Genomic DNA, 24002 nt, shown 5'->3' on the forward strand with positions numbered 1-24002 from the left:
ACCATCAGAAATAGGACATATTTTGATGATAAAAATCTTAAATATTCAAAGGTATCTCTATAGAGGTCACTCTATGCCATTTTACAAAGGGTGATTTCTTTGGCTTCTTCATCAGAAAAAAAAGAAATGCTTTTACATAAGTTAAAAGTTAAAGAAAAATTATCTATATAAACTGAACTGAATTTAATATCACCTGAACATATAAAACCAACTATTTTATGGAAAACAGAAAACACCCAAAACACTTAAAAAACATATTAAATTAATGACTTCAGTAATATAATTCCACTAAAATCATAGTTTGCATTAATATTTCTTGAATTACTTAATTTTAAAATAGCTAGTCTAAATTAATTAACTTAAAACATGTAAATAGTTTGATTTGAATCTCAAATTCCTTCCAAACTATAGTTACAGGTAGAAAAAAATATAATTTTTAAACATAACACATGAATAAATAATATATTTTCATTTTCTAGCCAGTTAGTAGTTATCAAATGATCATAAAGCAAATATATCAATTTACTTACTCCATAAGCATGTTGTTTACATAATCACTTCCATCTATGTGTCCAAACTGAAAATCTCTCCTAATATATATATATATAAAAAAAAAAGATTGAACATTAAAAGACTTAAAAGAAAACCATTATATTAGTAGGGTCAATTTGGTCTTACAGAAGAACTAAATAGTTAATACAACTATTAATCATGTTAGGCATTTTTTCTGAGTGCGAGCTTAAAGCAATCATGATTGTATTTCTAACTTTTAAGATTACTATAAATTCCATAAAGCAATAGAGACAAAATACTGCCTGTACTTTAAGAAAAATGATGAAGCACTTTTTTTGGGGTACAGAGATTTCCTAATTGGATCTTCAGAAAAAAAAATGGGTAGGGAAAGAAAACTCTACCCTATTACAGTGATCTCTGGTATTATAGTGACTACTGGTACACTTCAAGTAGAACTGGACATTATGATCTCTACAGTCCTTTTAAATCCTAAATTCTATGATTCTATTAGACACTAAAAATAGTATGTTGTAGGAAACAGAACATGATTAATATTTTTTGTTGAATTACTGATTTGTTTGGAGAGAATTTATGTAAGTTCTTTATATTTCAATTGTTTCAAACTTTTAAAAAGACAATAAATAGGATTTTACCCAAACAGGCATATTTACTTAATATAAGATATACTAAGTTTATACTTCTGAAGATACAGTAATCATAAATATAACACAGTGTTTATTAGAATAACTGGAATAGTTTACAAGTAAATATTAATATCAATATAATGGGAAAAGGCATCACAAAAAATCAGTCTAGAAAAAGGATAGTTAATAAATATTATAAATATAAAACTGCATTTGATGCACTGTGGACTAATGTATAGCTAAAATTTAATGCCTAACAACTAATTCTAATTCAACTATTTTTACAATTAGGACTCTATTAATATTTTTAAAATACAGCTAATTTAAATTGAAATATAGCAACTACCAATTTATCTCAATTGCTTGACTCAACTAGGAAAATGAAAATTTGTTTGATTAAAATGAACGTACAAAAGAACAATCTAAGACCTTGAAACCCACCTGTGAAAACGATCTCTATAATCTTTGGCTACTTCCTGAATAATGTCTTGTAATCTGTAAGAAAATGAAATATTTAAAATAAAGCAGTCTTAAATCTTTTAAAATTGAATTGAAGAATTCAATATTCAGTAATGATTAAATCAAAGAGGTCAAAGGTATTTGAATATAATAATTTAATATTTTCATTTCCCTCCAAGATCTAATGCTGATTCTCCTCCATAGCTTTCTTTACTATGCTTTAAAAACCTCTACCCCCTGGAAAACTGGAAATATTCTCCATTCATCAGATTTCACCTTCTGATTGCCTAACTTATCCCAGAATCTTTAAAGGAGGAAGTATAGGTCAACCATGCCTTTTTCCTCCTCCAAGCTGAACTACTGACTCATCTCAAGAAGACTTTCTAGCATTCCTCTACCCACCCCCATCACCCTTTGCTGTTCCCTTAGGTATTATCCCCCTTCCCCCCATTAGAATACAATCTTTTTTTGCGGGCAAGAAATATGTTTCCCCATCTATTTGCTTTCCTAACTCTTAGTACAAAATAAGCATTTAAAAATTGCTTAGTGACTAAACAGAAATCAAGAGTTAACAAATTTACCTGTTCCTAATGCACTGCTAATAAAGGCTTCATTAGTTATTTCTAATAAATCTATTTCTGTTACTACTTAACTGTTTTTCAGTTATATTTCAGAACACTGTTACGCTATTTTGTGATTCTTTTAATCTTCAGTGTCCCTTGTGCAAAGGCAATTTATAGATGAGGAAATCAAAGCGAACCATAGTCACATGAAAAATTGCTCTAAATCATTACTTGAGAAATGTAAATTAAAACATCTTTGAAGTACCACCTCACACCTCTCAGACTGGCCAATATGACCAGAAAGGACAATGATCAATGTTGGAAGGGATGTGGGAAATCTGGGACACTAATACATTGTTGGTGGTGAAGCTGTGAATTCATCCAACCTTTCTGGAGAGCAATTTGGAATTATGCCCAAAGGGCAACAAAAATGTGCATACCCTTTGATCCAGCAATACCACTACTGGGTCTATACACTGAAGAGATGATGATAAAGGGTAAAAAGATCACTTGTACAAAAATATTCATAGCAGTTCTGTTTGTAGTGGCAAAGAATGGAAATCAAGTAAATGTCCTTCAAGTGGGGAATGGCTTAGCAAACTGTGGTGTATGTATGACATGGAACACTACTGTTCTATTATTAACCAGAAGCAATAAGAATTCAGGGAAGCCTGAAAGGATTTGCATGAATTGATGCTGAGTGAGATGAGCAGAACCAGAAAAACACTGTACTCCCAACAGCAACATGGGGGTGATGATCAACCTAGATGAACTTGCTCATTCCATCAGTGTAACAATCAGGGACAATTTGGGGCTATCTGCAATGGAGAATACCATCTGTGTCCAGAGAAAGAATTGTGCAAAGGCCAAACACTATTACCTTTAATTTAGGAAAAAAAAAAAACCTGTTATCTTATTATACAATCTTGCTATCTCTTATACTTTATTTTTCTTCCTTAAAGACATGAGCAGCAAACAGAAGATGAAAAGTGATTTTTAAATTCCTGAAGTCATGTTGAAACTGTCCTTGCATATAATAAACAACATATTTCTTGGCTATCTGGTTTTCTCTTCCTCAAAGCCCTTTCTCAGCAGGGATTCAGGCTAGAGGTCATTAGTTATTTTGTTCATGGCTTCTCCTCCCAGAGTAGCCTGCAGTTGTGATAATGATATTAAATTCTCTCATAACAATCTAGTTTTTGTTCTTAAGGGACTGAAGTATTAATCACATTTTACTGGACTTAAGCAGAAGAATATCAGGGAACAATATGGGTTGTCCTATATATCCCTTTACACAACATTTACATAATGAATGAATATTGAGAAAATTCCACTGGTTAACAGGATTCATTTTTTTTTCCAGTCAAGATAGAAATAAAATTAGTGAGAAATACTCCCCCTATTTAAACAAGGTATTATTAAGAAAACTTTTTCTCCCTTTTTTTATCCACTGAAAGATTAACAAAGTAATTAGTTCATTTCAATAAGTTAAAAATAAAATGAAGCCTCCACACAGCAAATAACAGTGTGAAAACTGCAATGCTAATAATACATTACTTAATATCTATTTACTTACACAGAATATAAAAACATTCCCTCACAAAGTCCATGCCTCAAGACACTAAGAATTTACCAGTTTTGTGACTTTTTTCATTTTTATTCACTTTTCAATAGTTGAAATCTGACTTCTTATTTGGTGATAAAATGGAAAGGTCCACTATTCTTAAACAGGAAGAGGTAATTAGAACAATTGGACAGTGAATTAGTTCCTAGAATGAGATCTGTAAGGGAATACTTTCATTATGACCAAGGTTGAACATTAAAGTTCTACTTCACCAATTATGGGAGAATGTTCAACTAAAGGAACTTGAGGCTTAGAGATTTCATAAATTTATATAGGCTGCAGATCATAAATATACATTAAATAGTGAGATTGTTCCCAAAAACTGGGGGTTTTTGGTTAGAAAGCTAAGTAATATCCAATTTTCTACCCTTGGTGAATGCCTATTAAGACCCCCAGCTATAAAGAAAAAAATATAGGTTCATTCTGGAGAGAACAGAATTCATAGTCAGTTAATATGGGAGGAGAGGTACTACTATCTGTTTTCTTAGTCTTACTGAATACTAGTAAGAGTTGGTGGACCTATTCACATATGTTCGAACTGAAGTTAATAAGCCTTCTAGAGACTCACAACACTGCAGGGAGTTATCATTTAAGATAAACAGTACAACCCCTCAATCTCTGGAGAAAAAAAAAGTGTTCACTGGAATAAGTACACTTGAGCCTTTACATGAATCCATGACCAAAAAGGTGTTTGACATCAGGATACCATCATTTTTTGTTTCATTTTTCTTATAACTTGTTTACCTATGTCCTGTAAGTGGTACATTAGAGGGAAAAAATGTTACATATATCTAAATATATATAGATATAACACTGAAGTTGAGCCCTACAATTTTAAATTTACTTGTTAAGAGTGGCATCATTCATGAATATTATCATACCTGGTATGCTCAATTGTTGCATTTTTCCCATCAATAACTGCTATGACAATAAGTTTTCCTGAAAAAAAAAAAGAATGTTCTAAATTCATCAAACTTCTCTGTAAATAATTGATACAATTTTATTTCTTATGACATACTTTTTTATATCTAGTGAATTAGGAAATCATTTAAATAGTGTTCCTTGAATACAAATCAAATTGCTTGATTTGTCAAGCATAATTATGTAAGGCAAAAACCTCATTTTAAGCAACTACATGAAATATAATTTTTTCCTTAAAAACCAGTAAAATGGGGCGGAAAGGGGCACAGTGGATAGAGTACCAGCCCTGGAATCAGGAGGACCTGAGTTCAGATCCAACCTCAGACACTTGGTTATTGCCTCACTGTGTGACCTTGGGCAATTCACTTTACAATAATTTGTAAACCCAAAAAGGTTATATAAATATTAGCTATGGGACTAAATTTTGAGGAAAGGAGAGAGGTCAGGCAGAAGGGAATAAGGTCAATATGCATAAGTAAGGGGAGAATAAAGTTCAGAGGAGGAAAGATACAAACAGAACAGTTTTGAACTCCTGAAGTGAATTTATCAGACATGTTCAAAAATAACATCAAGATGAATAAAACTGAGATATGTGGTTTCATGGATAATCCTCTTTTTCTTTATTTCTTTATCTCTGTATGTGTGTGTGTGTGTATATACAATGATGATGCTTTCTGATATTTGTCAAGTACATAATGTTGGAAAAGAAAACCAAAACTGTTGGTAAACAAAAACATAATAAACCAATAAGATTCAAATAAAATTAAAATAGGAAATCATGTATTATTTTCGGCATATTAAACTATTTCTATTAAAACATTTTATTTAAGCTACTGTGTATTTTATTTTTGTTCTACTTCTCTTTGGTTTTTTTTTCAGACTTACATGTCAAAACATAAAAATAAAACCATTTTCCTAGTATCACAAGATTTAAGTTGGAAATTACCTTCAAGGTACTATATCCCAAATTCCTAATTGCCCGGGTCATTTGACTAATTGGAATTCAGACAAGACGTCCTGACTGATGATATAAATATAGGTATAATCCTACAGTTCAAAGCTGAAGAAATAAATTAGTTTTAATGGTATAATCTTAGAAAGAGAATGGAGCAGAAGATTAGTTAGGAGGATAGGAACAAAATCACAAATTCTCAGAGTTGGAAGGGCTATCAGAGATCATTTGATTCAACTAATACTTGAACTGTATCTATTCTATAACATCCCTGCACAATGGTTATAAATCCTCCATTGGAAGTTCTCTAATGAAAGGAAGTGTTATACCTCTTGAGAAATTCCTTATTAGTACAGATCTAACTATACAGAATTTTCTCTAACAGAAAGAAAAATTGTTATAAAAGAAACAGAGGTAGGATACGTTATGGCTCAAACACAGATGGCCAGTTGCACCAAGCTGGGCACATGTCACCATACACTTCAGCATATGACTTATTTTTATCCCCCCCCCCCACTGTTTTATTTTCTTCCCTTAAAAAAAAAAAGACTTCTCAAAGAAACTCATAGGTATATCTGATATTTCTATTAGCACTTTAATGTGAAAAAAAGGTTAACTTCCGGAATATATAACCTATGTCCCAGGGGGCAACCTTCTACAATATGTACTCTGAAAATATCAAAAGGCATATTCAAAGAAGAGTTAACCAAGGCATATATTTAAAAGCAGGTCAGTCTCAAACATGAAGGCTATTTCAGACTGGATGTATCAGTGGACAGTCCTTCAATAGTTATTTTAAGTACATTGCATTTGGAGTCAAAAAACTGGATACTAGTCCAAGTACTGAAATCTAACATCCCCGTGAGAATGGCAAAGTTGTTTGAACTTAAGAGAGCTAGTTTCTTCATCTGTAAAATAATGATGATAATATTAGTACTATTTCATGGATATTTTGTGAGGGAAGTACTTAAGTAAACTGCAAAGTGTTTTATAAATGTGACATTATTATGCTGTTCTAAAATGACATTATTATACTATTTTAAAATGTTGGGGTGGCTAGGTGGCGCAGTAGATAGAGCACCGGCCCTGGAGTCAGGAGTACCCGGGTTCAAATCCAGCCTCAGACACTTAATAATTACCTAGCTGTGTGGCCTTGGGCAAGCCACTTAACTCCATTTGCCTTGCAAAAACCTAAATATAAATAAATAAAATAAAATGTCAACAACAATTTTCTTTTGGAAAAGTCAGGGGGTTAGGATGCTCTCTTAAGGTTCTGGTGAAGCTACTGTGTCCCAGACTTTTAAATCCTAACTATAATGGCAAAAGTTCCCTGGTACAGTTCCTCCTCTCACTTCCAAATCAACTATAAAGCAAAGAACAGATTGTCAAAACACTTTTATCAAAGTTTTTTCTTTGACTATTTACCAACATGCTGGAAACATTTTGAACTTTCAAAAAAAAGTTTGCTAAGTACAATGCTTGGAGGAATCCTATTACAGTTTTTTCAAATTTCAATTTCTCTTGGGGTATATCAATTCTATAAAGCACTAGTTAAGTGTATTTGTAAAAGTTATTTGTAAAGTGAGCGTTAATTAAAATTTAATTACATCAATTAAAAAATATCTATATTCAGAAGAAAACAAAACTAGTAAGAGGTAATGGTTTTGTAACTTAGTTTTACCATTTACTGTGTGATGTTAAGCAAATAACATAATTTCTCAGGGTCTGTTTCCTCATGTAAAAAACAAAACAAGTAACTCGATTAGAAGAGACTGCTAATGTCCCTTTCAACTCAAAATCTATGAATAAATTATTTTCCATCACAGATAATTTCATCAGATTCTTTGAATCAATCAAAAATATGCTACAGTTAGATAGTTTACCTGTGTCTGTAAGTTCATAGAGTGTAAAGCCATCCACAGTAAGATAATTCTGAAATCTCTCTCTGTTGACCCATGATTTAAGATCACCATCTTCATATTCTTTAAAAAAAAAAAAAGAGGGAGTGAGGATGAATAAAGATTAAAAGTATACCAATTTCTAAAAATATGTTATATTTGTATGTTATATTCAAATACTATATTCTTATAAGTCATTACTTAGTCTATATCAAATTTTAATACATTTTGACATGTAAATTTAAAAAATTTTTTAAAACTAAAAATAAAAATCAAAAAAATCTCAAATATATTCTTATTAAGAATATTCATTAAAGTAAAACTTTAAAAAATAATCAAATACACTTTTGATTATTTTCCCCAAGAGTATAAACAAAAGTAAAAATATTTCACTTATTTAAGGCTCACTTTCCTTTTTATATTTTCTAAAATAATAGTAATTTTTTTAAACCACTTAAATAATTCCCATAAGAAACTAAATTATGTCACAATTAAAACTGGTAATTACTTTAAAATGACAATATTTTGCTATTTCAGAAATGCCTAACACTATACAAATAATTTCAACTGACTTGTGAGATGCTATTCACAAAACCATGAATAAGAATTTATATAACCCCGGGAAGAGTATAAACTGATGCAAAATGAAATGTTCAGAGCCAGAAAACAATCTAGTCAACAAAAACTATGTAAATGAGAATAACAATTAAAAAAGAAACTGAAAACTAAGCAACTATAATGACTAAAGCTTCAATCTGGAAAAGGAATGAGAAAAGAGACCTCCCTTTTTCCTTTGCAGAAATGCTCAGGAAACTGATGTGCTCAGTATGGGTTGGTTGAACTGAACTGTTTTTCCTCTTTTTTTCTTTTCCTATTCTTTATTAAAAGAGATAACAAGCTAGGTTGCAAAGGAAAAAGGATCTATTCAAAAATGAAGGTGATACAAAAAGTCAATCCCCCCCCACATTTATATGATAGCAATAAAAAGTCCAGTCATATAATATCAATTATGAAAATACCTCTTCAGTCAATCTTTTAAATTTTTAAAAAAATCTATTCCATGACACTGTAAGTATTAAGGATATGTATATTTTAAAAAGATTTCTACTCTCAAGAAGCTTAAATTCTTTGAGGGAAGAAGTAAAGTGTTACATATACTGGCAAATATAAAAAAAACAATGTAATATGGACAAAAAATGATATACAAATTATAATAGGACAATTTAAACAAAAAGAATACTTAGTTGAGGGGATTGAGGAAGGCTATACCCTAGCCTACAGCTTGGTACATGAATTACCTGACTTCATCCCACATTTTGTAAAACTTCATGAGCATGCTTCCTCAATAAAATGTTGAGGAGGAAGTAGCAACCAATTTGACATTTAGTATATGGTGAAGAAAAATAAGACGTTGAACCTCACTATTTGGGAATCAAGAGAAATACTAGGGTTCAAAGAAAGGGAAGAATTAAAGAGAAAGATGTTATATCCAGCTCTGGACCAGTTGTATTTCAGATGCTGATGGAATTTTCAGGTGGAAAAGTGTATCAAGGATTTGATGATGTGTTTAAAGGAGAGATTAAAAACTACTGCTACAACTTTGAAGTCATTATCATAGATATGGCAACTAACCATACAGATGCAGATCAGATTACTAAAAGAGAAAAGAAAAAGAAGAGGGCTCAGGACAGAGCTTTAGGGAAACATTATTAAACTCAAACTAGAAACTGTGGTCCATAAGCTCAATGTATAGATCACACATTAACAGTTTTAAAATATAGTATTATGTATATATTATGTATTTTTTTAATTTCTCAATTATATTTCAAGTTTTCAGGTTTTACATCAGGAATGTAATGGTCCGTATATGGGCTGAAGGATAATGCTGCTGTAGAGGACTTAAAAGTCAAACTGGTTTATCAGGAACACTTTTAATTCTATTTTCAGTCTCAGTTACTACATTGTTATTCCAAAATGAACAAAAAGTGAGTATTCCACACAGCATCTTCATTATATAGATTATACTCTCTAGATAATTTAAAGACTTAGAGATTGAAAGACAAATCTCAAAGATTAGGTCAAATCAAATTTGTTACTGCACCAGGCATATCAAACACTTATCTATTAATTTTAAGGTAATTCTTATTTCCAAATCCTTTGTGTGTAATAGTTTGTTTTTCCTGACATGAATTTAAAATGTTTTTAACAATGCAGAAGAAAGGAATTTAATTAAATACTAATGAAGTATGTAAGAATAGAAATTGTTTGAGACAATGAAGAAAGCAAAACGTTTTATAAGAGATATATTTAACTATAATAAACTATTATCCATAAAGAGATGTTTAAAATGTAGGTGTATTTTCAAGAAAATTTTTAAAAGTTTTTAATGAAATTTTTATTTTCTATTTGTAGTTATTTTTTAATTATTTATTTGTCAATGTGAATTTAAGTCACAATCACATCCCTTAAAATATAGCTTTTCCTCAGTTTTAAGAAATTAATTTTTCCTTTAAAATTTTAAATTTGGGTACTCTTACCATGAGTTTAAATTTTAACTTTCATGACTATAAAGCTAACTCATTAATATTATTACAATGATACAAGAACTTGCATTAAACAGGAAACCTAATAAAAAAGGAAATAAAAATTGGTTACTGTAAGTTTTTATCTATTTATGTTTCTAACAGAATAATATTACTAAAGTATTCAACTGAAGATTAGGGTGAAGGTTTAGGAAGATGATTACCACTAGCATGAGGACTTCCAACTCTTTAAGTGCCATGCATGGAAACTCATTTTCTCCCCTTTGAATTATCTTAGGAAGATTCTGAAGATCACCTGATAAGATAAGGTACTAGTCCTTTCTCAAGTTGAAATGCCAATCATTCAAACTGCTTCAGAGAGTGCAACTCTGATGGGCTGACCATATTGTTTAAATGCCAAACATTCATTTGTCTAAAAGACTATTTTATAAGTTACTGAGGTAAGCACTCACAAGGAAGTCAGAAGAAGCTACACAAGGACACTCTCAAAGTCTCTCTGAAGAACTCTGAAACTGATTGTGTGATGGTAGACCCTGGCAAAGTCCACTGAGCATGACATGTCCATATGAAAGAAGGCACTGTGCTCTTTGAGTAAAGAAGAACTGCAGTATACCAAATACAGAGTAGTGCAAATATAGAGACAGCTCCACTCCACACATTCATACAGATTATTTGTACATGTCTTGTGGCTGAACCTTCTGACTTTGTACTGGTCTGATCAGTCACAGTTGGATAGAATGTATCTTGACTACAACCAGTAATGCCAACAACTACTACTTCATATTCAACCACTAAATAAATTTGTTATATTTTTAAGAAAATTATAACCTTTGTTAATATAAATAAGATTTCAATATATTTTTATATCAATACCTAATAGCATTATTTCAGGTATGAGATGAATTAACTAAGAATGTAAATTATTTTTAGCAGTTTCACACAGGTGTAACTATTAAATTCAAAATCTCAAAACAATAATGGAAATGTAGCTAAAACTAAGAAGCAACAGAAATTTTGAAGATCTCAATGTTAATTCTCCCAAAAAAGTAACAAAAAAAGTACAGTTAACTGAACAAAATTCTTTCCCTTCATTTTTCCAATCCTAACAGCAAAAAACAATGCAGGATATTTTCATAGAATATTAGAAAACTGCATTCTTCAACCACAAAAAATAGAAGACATTGAGGAAAGATTTTTTCCCAGGTCAACTTTTTCCTCCACAAATATAAGATTAAAAATTGGATAAAAATGACAGAAAAAAGTAAATAAAGTACTTAGGGATACAAGTAAACAATTTGAAAAGGGTATAAAGGGATTAACTAAACAATGAGACAACAAAGTAGAAAGTTCTTCAAACACTCTGATGAAGTCATAAGGTCCAATATTAGGTAAATGAGGATCAGACATCCCCTTGTTGACCTTAAAAATAGAAGAAGAAATAGGAAAGAGGATCATGATCTTGTCTTTTCCTTTGTACCTTTTGGAGAATATAACAATTGGAAGAAGAGGATTTTTTTTCCTCCTCCAACAGCAACAGTTGTGGTAAGAAAGCACCTCACAGTATCCATGAGAAAGGAGTGAACCGTGCAGTCAAGAACAATAAGAGTCATGAAATTGAAACACGAAGATATTATCCTACTCAGATGATAATAGGACCCAAAGTCAAGATTCTTTCTGATCACAGTGTATAGGCTCTCTAGACCTTTCTAAATTGAACAGCTATAGATGAAGCAAGGATTGAATAAATTTTGTCAAGATAACTTGCTGGTCAAACAAACTTTCTTTTTTAACAACCCAAAATGTGACTCTACACATAGGTATCATTAGATATTAGCTTGACTATATATTTTGCAGTCAAAGAAAGCTCTATACAGTCAATTAAAACATGGCTTGGAGCTGATTGTGGCTCAGATCAAGAGCTTCTATTGCAAGATTCAGACTTAAAATTGAAGAAAGTAGGGAAAACCATTAGACCATATTGTTATGACCTAAACAACATCCCTTATGAATATGAAGTAGACATAATGAACAGATTTAAGGGATTAGATCTGAGAGAATGACGTAAGAACTATACATGGATGGCAGCAACCAAAAAAACCCCCTAAAGAATAAAAGGACCAAAAAAAAAGCAGAGGAAAGAAGAAAAGGAACTGAAAACAGAATTTCAGAGAACAGCAAGAAGAAAAAAAACACTTTTTAAATGAATAATGCAAAGAAATAAAAGAAAATAATAGAATGAGACAAACGAACTCAAAGAAAAATATAGACATCCAGGGTATGTTTCATGTAAAAATGAGCATGATACAAGACTACAAGACAAAAAATGGTAGGGACTTAATAACAGAGATGGCAAAAACATCAGGAAGAATACTATATGATCTCAACATCACTATTAATCACAATGATGTTAATATTGAATCTAGGATCAGAAATCTAGGGGAACGAACTCAAGGGGTCTTAGGAAGCACAGTCAACTATTAAGTTAGTGGACAGAATTCCAACTGAGCTATTTAAAATCCTAAAAGATATATTAAAATATTGTACTCAATATGCCAGAAAATTTGGACAACTCAATTGTGGGTACTGGATTGGAAAAGATCAGTTTACATCCCAATTCTAAAGAAAGGCAAAACCAAGGAATAATCAAATTACAAAACAAATACTCTCATTTCACATGGCAGGAAAGTTATGCCTAATATCCTGCCAGTTAGACTTCAGTAAGACCAAGATGGTTTTTAAAAAGACAGAGGAATTATTTCAAAGAGACAGACCAAACTGCAAAATGGAAGCAAGAGAATTCCCCCAAAAAACGTTTATTTCTGCTTTATTGACTATACTAAAGCATCTGACTCTGTGACCCAACAAAATGTGAGCACCAGATCATGCACTGGGGTCTAAGGAACTTTTAGTTATGCCAAGAAACAATACCAAACATGAAACAAGTGAATGGTTTCAGATTAGAAATTGAGTATGACAAGGCTGTGCATTGTCACCTTACTTATTTAAATACAATGCAGAGCCCAAGGCAATGAGGTTAAGTGACTTGCCCACAGTCACACAGCTAAGTAATTATTAAGTGTCTTAGGCATTTGAACTCAGGTCCTCCTGACTCCAGGGCCGGTGCTCTATCCACTGAACCACTCTGGCTACAAGACCAAAGTGGACCGAGTGTTGGTCTGTCCGCAAATGATTGTGCACTCAATGCAGTCTCTGAAACTAAGATGCAACAAAGTATGGATTGATACTCTGTTGCTTATTCTAATTTTAGTCTAACAATCGACACCAAGAAAACACATCAGCCACATTACACCATCCAAATGTGGAATCATCAAGTATAGCAAATGAATCTGTTCCGAGTACTGTGCCCAAGTTCACTTACCAGGGCATTGTCCTTTCCAGGGAGGTACACATTGAAAATGAGGTTGCCACTCACATTGCCAGAACTAGCTAAGTATTTGGGAGACACCGAAAGAAAAGTGTGGGAGAGAAGAGATATCAAACTAGCTACCAAATTGAAGGTCTACAGAGCCTTTGCTTTGTGCCTGTGAAACCTAGACATTCGACCAGCTCCATGTCAGGAAACTGAATTGCTTCCATTTAAATTGTCTTAGGAAGATTCTGAAGATCACTTGGAAGGATAATGTACCAGACACCGAGGTCCTTTCTCAGGCTAAAACTACCTAGCATTCCAACATTACTAGATAGTGTGCAACTGTACTGCGCATGTTAGAATACCAAAAGTACACTTACCAAAAAAAAAAAAAAAAAAAAAAAAACCCAACTATTTTATGGAGAACTCACACAGAGCAAATGCTCATAAGGGGTTCAGAGGAAGCAATAACATGATACCCTGAAGGCCTCATTGAAAAACTTAAGAATTGATTGTACAGCTTGGGAGACACTGGCACAGGACTCCCCCGGCCCCCGGCATGGAATGACCTCATCAGTGAAGGAGCTGCACTCTATGAGGAAGGCAGAACTGAAGCAACTCAAAGAAAATATGACGTCTGTAAGACTACCCACCCCAGGTTTTCACATGGACTATTTCGGCCCGATCCATGGTAGAGCATTCCAAGCTTGTACTGGTCTGATCAGTCGGACACATTATAATTTTTCTCAAACATAGTAATGCCACTTTGCTTTTCTTCAATAATGAAAGGCAACAACCATGCAGAACACATAATACAAAATGCCAGGCGGGATGAATCAAATGCTGGATTAAAGGTTGCCAGGAAAAATGACAATTTCAGATATGTAGCTGTTAATACTCTGATGGTACAAAATGAAAAGAAATTAAGAAGCTTCTTGATGAGGGTAAAAGAGGAGAGCTTACCATCAAAAAAATTAAGATCTTGGCAACTGGTACCATCCTTCCTGGCAAATAAAAGGAGAAAAAAATGGAAGGAGTGTCAGATTTTATACTCTTTGGCTCAAAGTTCACTGCAGACAGCAAGTGCAGCCACGAAATTAAAAAGATGTTTACTCCTTGAAAGGACAGTTATGGTAAATCTGGATAGCAAACAATGCCAATGAAGGTCCATAAAATCAAAGATATAGTTTTTACCATTGCAATGGTATGACTATGGGAGTTGGACTATATGGAAAGTTGGGCACAACAAAATTGACACTTTCAAATTGTGATGCTGTCCTTGGCATAGCAAAGAGATAAAATCAGTCAATACTTAAATAAATTAATTCAGGCAATTAATTGGAAAATCAAATTCTGAAAATGAAGTTACAAAAACGCTGGCCACATAATGAGAAGATGAGACTCACTGGAAAAGATTCTGATACTTGGAAAAATTGAAGCGAAAATAAAAGGGGACAGCAGAAGATGAGATGGATGGATAGTCATTTAAAAAAAACATATGAACCTAGATAGAATTGGAGAAACAGTAGAGTACAGAAGGGTCTAATGTGCTTTGGTCCACAGAGTCACAAAGAGTTAACACAACTGAATGACTGAACAGCAACAACAACAACAAAGCTAAAGATGGCGGAAATCTTAACAAAGCAGTTTTGGATTCATATACCCTGACTAGAAACAGTCTCAAGGGGTCTAGCAGAGAAACATGAACAATAGTATAAGGAACTTTATAAGATCTTGGGATTCAGCAGTGAAAAGTCCTTGAATGTGCTCTTATGAACTCTATAGACGTTTATCTTTACAGTAATGCAGTATGTGAAATTTTAGTAAAAATGCCTTAGTCTCAAACATAAAAACATCAGTGGAGACCTGTGAGCTCTAATTTTTGGAATGTGGATACAGCTAGTATATTGGACCTGAGGTAATTCTTTCCTGGGGTACTCTAAGCTGCAAGTCCAAGTTGGGGGAATAATCTAAAGCATTTCTAAAAATAAATAAACAAATGAGGTGGGGTTTTTTTGGAGGCAGGGGGTTATTTCACATACTATATTCTGGTATTAAAAAATCTACCAATTCAAAGGATATGCAAAGGCAATTTACAGATGAGGAGATCAAAGCAACCCACAGCCATATGAAAATCGCTCTAAATCACTATTAGAGAAATACAAGTTAAAGCTTCTCTGAGGTATCACCTCACACCTCTCAGACTGGCCAATATGACCAGAAAGGATAATGATCATTGTTGGAAGGGTTGTGGGAAATCTGGGACACTATTACACTGTTGGTGGAGCTGTGAACTCATCCAACCTTTCTGGAGAGAAATTCCAAAGGGCAACAACACCCAGCAATACCACTACTGGGTCTATACCCTGAAGAGATGATGAAAAAGGATAAAAACATCACTTGTACAAAAATATTTATAGCATCCCTGTTTGTGGTGTCAAAGAATTGGAAATCAAGTAAATGTCCTTCAGTTGGGGAATGGCTTAGCAAACTGTGGTAATATGTATGTCATGGAACACTATTGTTCTATTAGAAACCAGGAGGGATGGGAATTCAGGGAAGCCTGGAGGGATATGCATGAACTGATGCTGAATGAGATGAGCAGAAACAGAAAAACACTGTACACCCTAACAGCAAGGACTCGCTCATTCCATTAGTGCAACAATCGGGAACAATTTTGGGCTGTCTGCAATGGAGAGTGCCATCTGTATCCAGATAAAGAGCCATGGAGTTTGAATAAAGTTCAAGGAGTAGTCCCTTTAATTTAGGAAAAAAAACAGATATCTTATTGTCTTATCTTGTTATCTCTTAGACTTTTTGTCTCTTCCTTAAGGATATAATTTCTCTGGCATCACACTCAATTTGGATCAATGTATAAGATGGAAACAAAGTAAAGACTGACAGATTGCTTTCCATGAGGGGGTAGGAGGAGGGAAGTACGATTGGGGGGAAAATTGTAAAACTCAATATCATTAATAAAAAAAAAAAGAAAAAATCTACCAACCAGAGCAGATTAGCAATTCTTCTAACTTCTATCACAAAGAGTTGCCTAGAATACCAATATAAGTGATGTGCCACAGAGCTAATATGAGGAACATGACTTGAACTTAAATCTTCCTAATTTCAAAGGCTTACTTCCCAAACCACTATACAATGCTGTTCCCTAAAGCAACTTGATAGATGAAGACTTTATGTTTAAACTTCATAAAAAGTCTCTTGTTGCAGACTATTATTCAAAACAACCTTCAGAAAGTTCTAAATTTAATTATTTATGGAGTATTTGCAAAATTCAAAATAGCATTTTAGATGGATAGGGGAAGAACTATATATGAAGAAAAGAAAAGAAAAAAGGGGACAAAGAAAATTCATTTGGGTAGCTACCAGGAAAAACTAGGTTTAAAAGGTTTAAAGACAAGTTGATACCTAAAGAAGACATCTTATGGAAAAAAAATTAATTTCAGATGCATTTCTGATTACCAATTTATAATTGTGGTCATTCAAATAAGTTTTAAAAAATGAAGGTGCATACCTCATGAATTTTATAATTCATCTTTTTCATTATATGAAAAATATACTTCAACAGCAGGCTATCATCAAATAAGTGAGATAACAATATGTCAATTTGATTTTTCACAATAGCTTCAAATAAAGTTTATAAAAGTTGATAGAGCTATGCAATTAACTTATTTATATACTAAGGCATATTCTTCTTCTAAAGTCAATATTTTGACAATTTTAACCTCCCCACTCCTTTTCAAACTGCAGTTTTATTGGACACCATTTTTAATGCCCTGTGCATATGAATATTTTATAAAAGTAATATTTAAAGAGTCAGTAAGTAGAAATTAAAACTGAAATTTTTTAAGACTTACTAAATTTTGATTCAATCTAAAATTCCATTGGAGATTTACGTTATCAGCCTCTTGTATTAATGAAATGAAATTTATGAAGAATATATTTACTATATATATTTTATTCTAATCAAATTGTGTTATAAACTACACATGGTATTATGTGCTTACCATCATATACAAAGTAAGTTTCATCTTTGAAAACAAGCACAGCAGGCATCTCATTCAGGGTTACATACTGCAAAAATCAAAAATTTCAATGCCTTAATTATTGAAAAAAAAGTTTAACTAGTGACTATCATCATTTCATAGACATTCAGAGATCTTCTTAGCATAAAAATATAAAAAGATATCCCAAAAGAAAATTAATTCAAATTCTATGAACAACTTGCCAATCAATCTAACTTTCTACCTTACTAATCCGTTTACTATTAAACATTTTCAATGAAAATAATCAATAATATGGCTATAGAAAGACAGGTAACTAATACACTATGGATGGAGCTGTTAATTGGTCAAGTCATTCTGTAAGGAAGTTAGGAATTATGTTAAGAAATAATAACAACAAGAGTTAACATTTAAATACTATGTTAAGGTCTGTAAAGCATTATACACATGAGGGAAACAGAGAGAGAGAGAGAGAGAGAGATTAAATGACTTGACCCAAATAATATATGTAAGTATGTGGAAGACTAAAGGTTTTTGAATTCAAATTTCTCCTCAGACACTTAATAGCCATATGATTCCATGCAGGTCACTTAACCTCTCTCTGTCTCAGTTTTCTCAACTGTAAAATGGAGATACTAGCACCTACCTTCCAGAAGATCAAATGAGATAATATTTATAATAAAGTATTTAGCTTAGCCCTGTCTCTGGCACATGTAGGAAACAATTTCCCTGAAACTAAAGGGCAGTTAAAACACCTCAATAATCATGATAGCTTTATTCAAAATTCAACATAAGAATCCAGTCTAATAAAAAAATCAATTTTGCTGTAATTTTGAAGCAAATAAGAATAGTAACATAATATCTGTATTTCCTAAATGTCACTTTTTCATTAATATTAACTAATTGTAAACACACATACATATTTTGTGTGTGTGTGTGTGTGTGTGTGTGTGTGTGTGTGTGTGTAGATTGATAGATACAGAAAGAGATAGAGATGGTGGTAGACAGAGATATATAGATTTTAATCTACCTATATATACATCATCTCTTTCACATAGAGGGCATTGGGGCATGCCATCCTTGCAATCTGGAAATTCCTTACAAAATCTTTTGGCCTTCCTCTTGCACCCGTGAAGAAGTATGAATTTTTTTCTTTTTCTTTATGAGATGTCTACAGTACCTGACTATAAAATGTAGGTTAAGTATTTGTTCATAGCCTATATGTAGGTCAATGTTAAGTAAAAATGCTATATTAAAAAGAAATTTTACAAATATATACTACAGTAATTTCTTTTGCCAACATGTGATATACTGAAACTACAATGGAGAAAAGTCACTATGTGGAAGAGATAGTTGTTTTATATCTTAGCTAGTGAACAGAGGAAGTTTCTTTTGATAATTTTTACTAAATGTGTCAAATAACATTAAAATATAATATCTGGTAAAAATCACATCTCAAATAAGTTTATCCCCAAAAATACATTTAAAAGTTACATACCTCAGGTATAACCTCTTCTGAGGCCGAAAAGAAGTAGGTATAAACAATTAATTCTGAAGCTACCTCTATATATTTCTCCTGTAAAAACATTTAAAGATCAAAAAAAAAGAAAATGAGATGCTACTTCATATATATATATATGTGTGTGTGTGTGTGTAATATATGTTAACTACATGATTATGAGACTGTTATGAGGCATTACTATTTAAATTATAATTAAGTCTACTAATTACTTTTTAACTACTAATTTTAGCAAATTATTTAGGCTAGGAAGATCTCAAAGTTCTCAATTCCAAATTAACACTTAAAAATTAAAACAACTGAATTAATCAAATGATGTTTACAATTCATAAAAATACATAATAAATTGCTTCACTTTAATCCCATTTTCAAATTCAAAAATCAATATATAAGTTTAAATATTTAAAGATTAATATTTACTTAACTCAACATTGAGGACAAATTCAATTCAACAATCTCAAACAGGGACAAAGATTCATGAATAATTTAAAATGAACTAAAAGTACAGTGACCACCACAAAGCTATCACCCTCCTGACTCCAGATAAATTTCCCTTCTGGGAAAGCATCACCTATAAAGAAGTTGCCTTTTACATTCAAGTATGGTCCCACTTTCATAGTAGCCTATTACAGCCAAACTGTTGGGCATATTTTGTTACACATTTGGAATTATGGATCTGCCACAACTCCCACAGATTTATAAGGCACAATTTATAATACAATTTTTTCTGTGGTGGGGGAGGGCCAAGGCAATTGGGCTCAAGTGACTTGTCCAGGGTCATACAATTCATGCATAAGGTCTAAACTTAAAGTATCATCAAACTGGATAGTATTTATATATTCTGAACCATGATCTCATTAAATGAGGGCACTCGCTTTAACAGTGCCACAACTTTAATCCCTGTTCTTTTGAAATACTTATGGAATGTCCACAGAAAGTACTAAAGTCTTAGATCTCAGCATTTCTTAGAGACTAAGGTACTGCTTATCAATTACCTTTCCGCTTACAATTACCTATATAACTGACCCAACCTCTTCTCTAGGATCATAGGATACAACTGTTCATATACTTTAACCATCTTTCTCAATAAGGTTTTGTAAATGAGATATTTTAAACCCATGCTGCCCTTGACTATGTCTATTCACCTGACAAGTCAGATATTTGCTGACTGAAGCAGTTTCTAGACACTTTGGTCCCCTTAACATGGAGATTCCTTCATGTTATTTAAAGTTCTGTAGAAATTGGAGATAATTATTTTTGATGCCTTTTCCTTTATCTATTTTCTGTAGTCAAAAGTTTGTTTAAATAGTTTGTTTCATTCCTTTTCCTTCTTCCTACTCTGGTGTTAATTTTGACCTTTGTTTTAAAGAATCAGACCAGAGATAGGCTATTCTGATAAGATGACCATAGCAGCAGTCAATTATTTCCTTTCAGGTATCATAACTCAAATTCTTTTATTGTCTTACTAATCAGTGTTCATCATGTCCAATGCCTTCTCTGCTTCATTTCTTTAATAAAATAAATATTTATGGTACTAAGGTGGAAAAATTTTTACAGTCCAAAGGTTGTTGGTCTCTTTCATTTTCAATCTTGAGTCATATTTTCCAATGGAAAAAATGTCATCTTTCCCCACTGAGATATCTCCATTTGACTTAAGATTAGAATATCTTTCTCTACCTCCTCATCCTTTGTATCAGATGAAGGATAAATTGCAATTACAATCATAGTGGGGTTTTTTGTCTTGTATTCATGATGAAGACCACAAATGAAGATGGTCAAGCATTCTACTAAAATGTTGCTTCCTGGTCATATCAAGCCAACTCAAGTGACATTAAAAAAAGAAAAATCCTTTTACTGGATTCTATTTTCCTTTCTATCACCTAATTTCCTTGAAATGTTTTGTATCCATAATTTAATCTCAAAAAGTATTCATGATTCCTTCAGTCTTTCCAAATCAATATTCCTTCTAAATCAAATAGTACTCATATTTAAAAATATTCCTTAGTTTGAAATGATTTAATGTTTCCAAGTATTTCTCTTATATTCCTGATATGATGTACTCTATCAAAGTTCCCCTTTAATTTCTGCCCTCCAACTCTGGGTACCCCCAAATGACCCTTAGAACTTAGCTGTTTCCCCTCCACACTCATTCTGAATACTGTACTATATTTTTAGCTACTTTCCACTCTACCTCAAAATCAATTCAACCATTACCAGACACATCATCTCTCCCTTACAACTACAGGGTATCTTTAATAAATCTTTTTTTCCCTCCATTTGTATCAAGGACACTATCACACTATTTCTCTTAGTCACCAATCTGAAATCATGGAATTATATAACACCTTTATTTCTTGTATTCTGTCAACAAAATTTACTGTATTTCCCTATGAAATGTTTATATTTATGTTTATATTATGATTTTTCATATGCACAGAAACAAAAAAAAAGTGCAGACCACCATTACCTTGCAAACTAAATTACTGAAAAACATTCCTAATTTCCCATATATGGATATCAGACAAGCCTTTCTAAACTACCACTTTTATTTTATAACTCATCTGCTCAAGAATAAATAATACTGGGGTGGCTAGGTGGCACAGTGGATAAAGAACTGGCCCTGGAGTCAGGAGTACCTGGGTTCAAATCCGGTCTTGGACACTTAATAATTACCTAGCTGTGTGGCCTTGGGCAAGCCACTTAACCCCGTTTGCCTTGGGGAAAAAAAAAACCTAAAAAAAAAAGAATAAATAATATTGTAAAAATGTTAAGACTCAAACTGAAATTCATGCAATCTGGTTTTGAAACCTTCCCTATTTTGAAACCCTACCACCCTTCTTAAATAATAATCTATACCTAAATTCTAGTGAAGTCATTTAATTCTCAAATGGTCAGAATTTCAAAGGAAAATTTGGAGACCATCAAATCCAACTTGTCCCTGAGAAAAAATTCCTCTACTGCTTAACTAACAAGTAGTTAACTAGTCTTTGCTCAAGGAGATGCAATACCTCCCACGGTGGCCCTTATTACATTTGGTTATCACTAATTAATAGAAACATGTTCTCTTAAATGAACTGATAGCTATCTCCTCTCTGATGCTTTCACATATTACTGCTAGACTAGTTTTACCCCCCCTGGAATCAAACTGAACAAACTTAAATATTTTTCATGATCATAAAATTATAACTAGAAGAACATAAAAGGTCATCAAGTCAAATATATATGTATATTATACATATTTAATTTTTCGCTGTTAAATTCCATTTAGATTCAGTCTAATGTAATAGCCTGAGATCTTTTGTATCCTTAATCTGTCATCTAATACATTAGCTATCCCTCTCTGATTTATGTCATCTTCCAAGTTGGTAAGCATAGTACTTACACTTTTACCCAAGTCAATGATTAAAAACAAAACTTATACCATACAGGACCAGCCATGGATCCCAACAAGGTAACATCAATAAGAGATTCCTAGTTGAGCATACAACTAATTGAGAATCCATATAGTTGTATTATTTTTTAATCCATATCTGTCCATTTAGTGGACAAAAATACCATAAGACATTCTTTTCAGATGTTTTACTAAGATCAAGTAAACTTAATTTATGAAATTCCCCTTATCAATTAGTCTAGTGATTCTATTAAAAATGAAAATATTAATCTGGTATGATACTCATTTATAAATATTCAATAACTATTATTTTAATGAAATGTTTCAAAATTTTGTCAGGAATTAAAAGTAATTAATTTGCCTACAGTTCACAGACTCACATTCTTCTTATAATCCTTCCTGTTTGGAAATGAGGTCAAAATTTTACCTTCCCCAATTCTATAATACTTCTCTTCATCTCTAGTCTTTCAAAGAATACTAATAATAGCTCAACAATCAAATCTGCTAAAGGATTCAGCCAGGAATTGTTTGGGTCCAGTGCTTTGAATTCATCTCTTATTAACAGTCTACTTCTTTTGGGCGTCAACTCATTAGACACCCTTTTTGGTCTTTCTTTTCAAATCCAAAAATTATTCTCCTTAGAAGAAAAAAAAACACGTAAGAAAGTACATGTAAGAGTTACAATCATTACATCTTCTCCCCCAGAAGCAGTCCTAGCCTTCCTTTTATTCTACTCCCCCCCCCAATATGTCTGAAACAAAAAGCAAAAATAAAAAACAAAATCCCACCTTTTTTGTGGCCCTTAGGCTCCTTCTGAGCTTTAGTGCCTCTGACACTATTCCATCTTGCTTTTATCTACCATAAACAACTTCTAAACATCTAAGCTGGTTAACAAATTCTCAATTCCAATTCATTTAAACAACTTTTCCTCCCTAATTATTTTTCTTTGTGTGTTCAGATTTTGTTGAAAGCTCTTCATCCTTTCTAAGCTGAAATTCTCTGTAGAATTTTAAGAGATTGGATTCTGAACCCTGTGAAATATGCACTACACACATCTAGAATGAATAACTAGACTAAGTTTTCCTTCTCTATCAGAAATTCTGAAATAGAATAGTCAATTCTTACTTTTTCTATTTAAACAAACTTTTGTTCCTTGTTGGTACCAACTCTAAAACATCAGTTGCCCTCACTTGTTCCTCCACCTTCTGAAAGGATAGTCATTATGGTAAACTATATAAATTATTAACCTCAGTCTCAGTCACTCCCTTGAGTTCCTATTGTACCTAATTACTGACATTTCAAAACTGATGGATCACAGATCTCAAACTCAACATTTACAGAAACAAAGAAAACTAGTCCTCATTATTTTTCCCAGAAAACCTATCTTCCTTCTTCCCAGCTTGTGTCAAAGGTATCACTGTCCTTCCAGTAATCCAGGTTTTTAATCTTTTGATCATCCTCTACTCTTCATTCTCCTTCTTCCCACATAAGCAATCTTTGCCAAGTCCTACAGTTTCTACCATGCCAACACTTGCATACAGACAACCTCTCTCTAAGTCACCACCTGAGTTGGGGTCCTTATACAA

The 24002-nt window shown here is 32.5% G+C and overlaps 1 protein-coding gene across 4 annotated transcripts in view; it reads right to left on the reverse strand.

Moving 5' to 3' along the window:
- TMX3 (thioredoxin related transmembrane protein 3) overlaps positions 1-24002 on the reverse strand; it is a 154669-nt gene that overhangs the window by 88681 nt on the left and 41986 nt on the right. For all 4 annotated transcript variants that reach the window (XM_074202512.1, XM_074202510.1, XM_074202511.1 and 1 more), the window contains 6 exons: positions 19005-19082; positions 17510-17576; positions 7560-7658; positions 4685-4742; positions 1599-1652; positions 531-590 (listed from right to left, as the gene is read on the reverse strand). In XM_074202512.1, coding sequence (XP_074058613.1) covers positions 531-590; positions 1599-1652; positions 4685-4742; positions 7560-7658; positions 17510-17576; positions 19005-19082 — 416 coding nt within the window. The remainder of the gene's footprint in view (positions 1-530; positions 591-1598; positions 1653-4684; positions 4743-7559; positions 7659-17509; positions 17577-19004; positions 19083-24002) is intronic.

Source organism: Macrotis lagotis, chromosome X, assembly GCF_037893015.1.
Source record: "Macrotis lagotis isolate mMagLag1 chromosome X, bilby.v1.9.chrom.fasta, whole genome shotgun sequence".
NCBI lineage: Eukaryota > Metazoa > Chordata > Mammalia > Peramelemorphia > Peramelidae > Macrotis > Macrotis lagotis.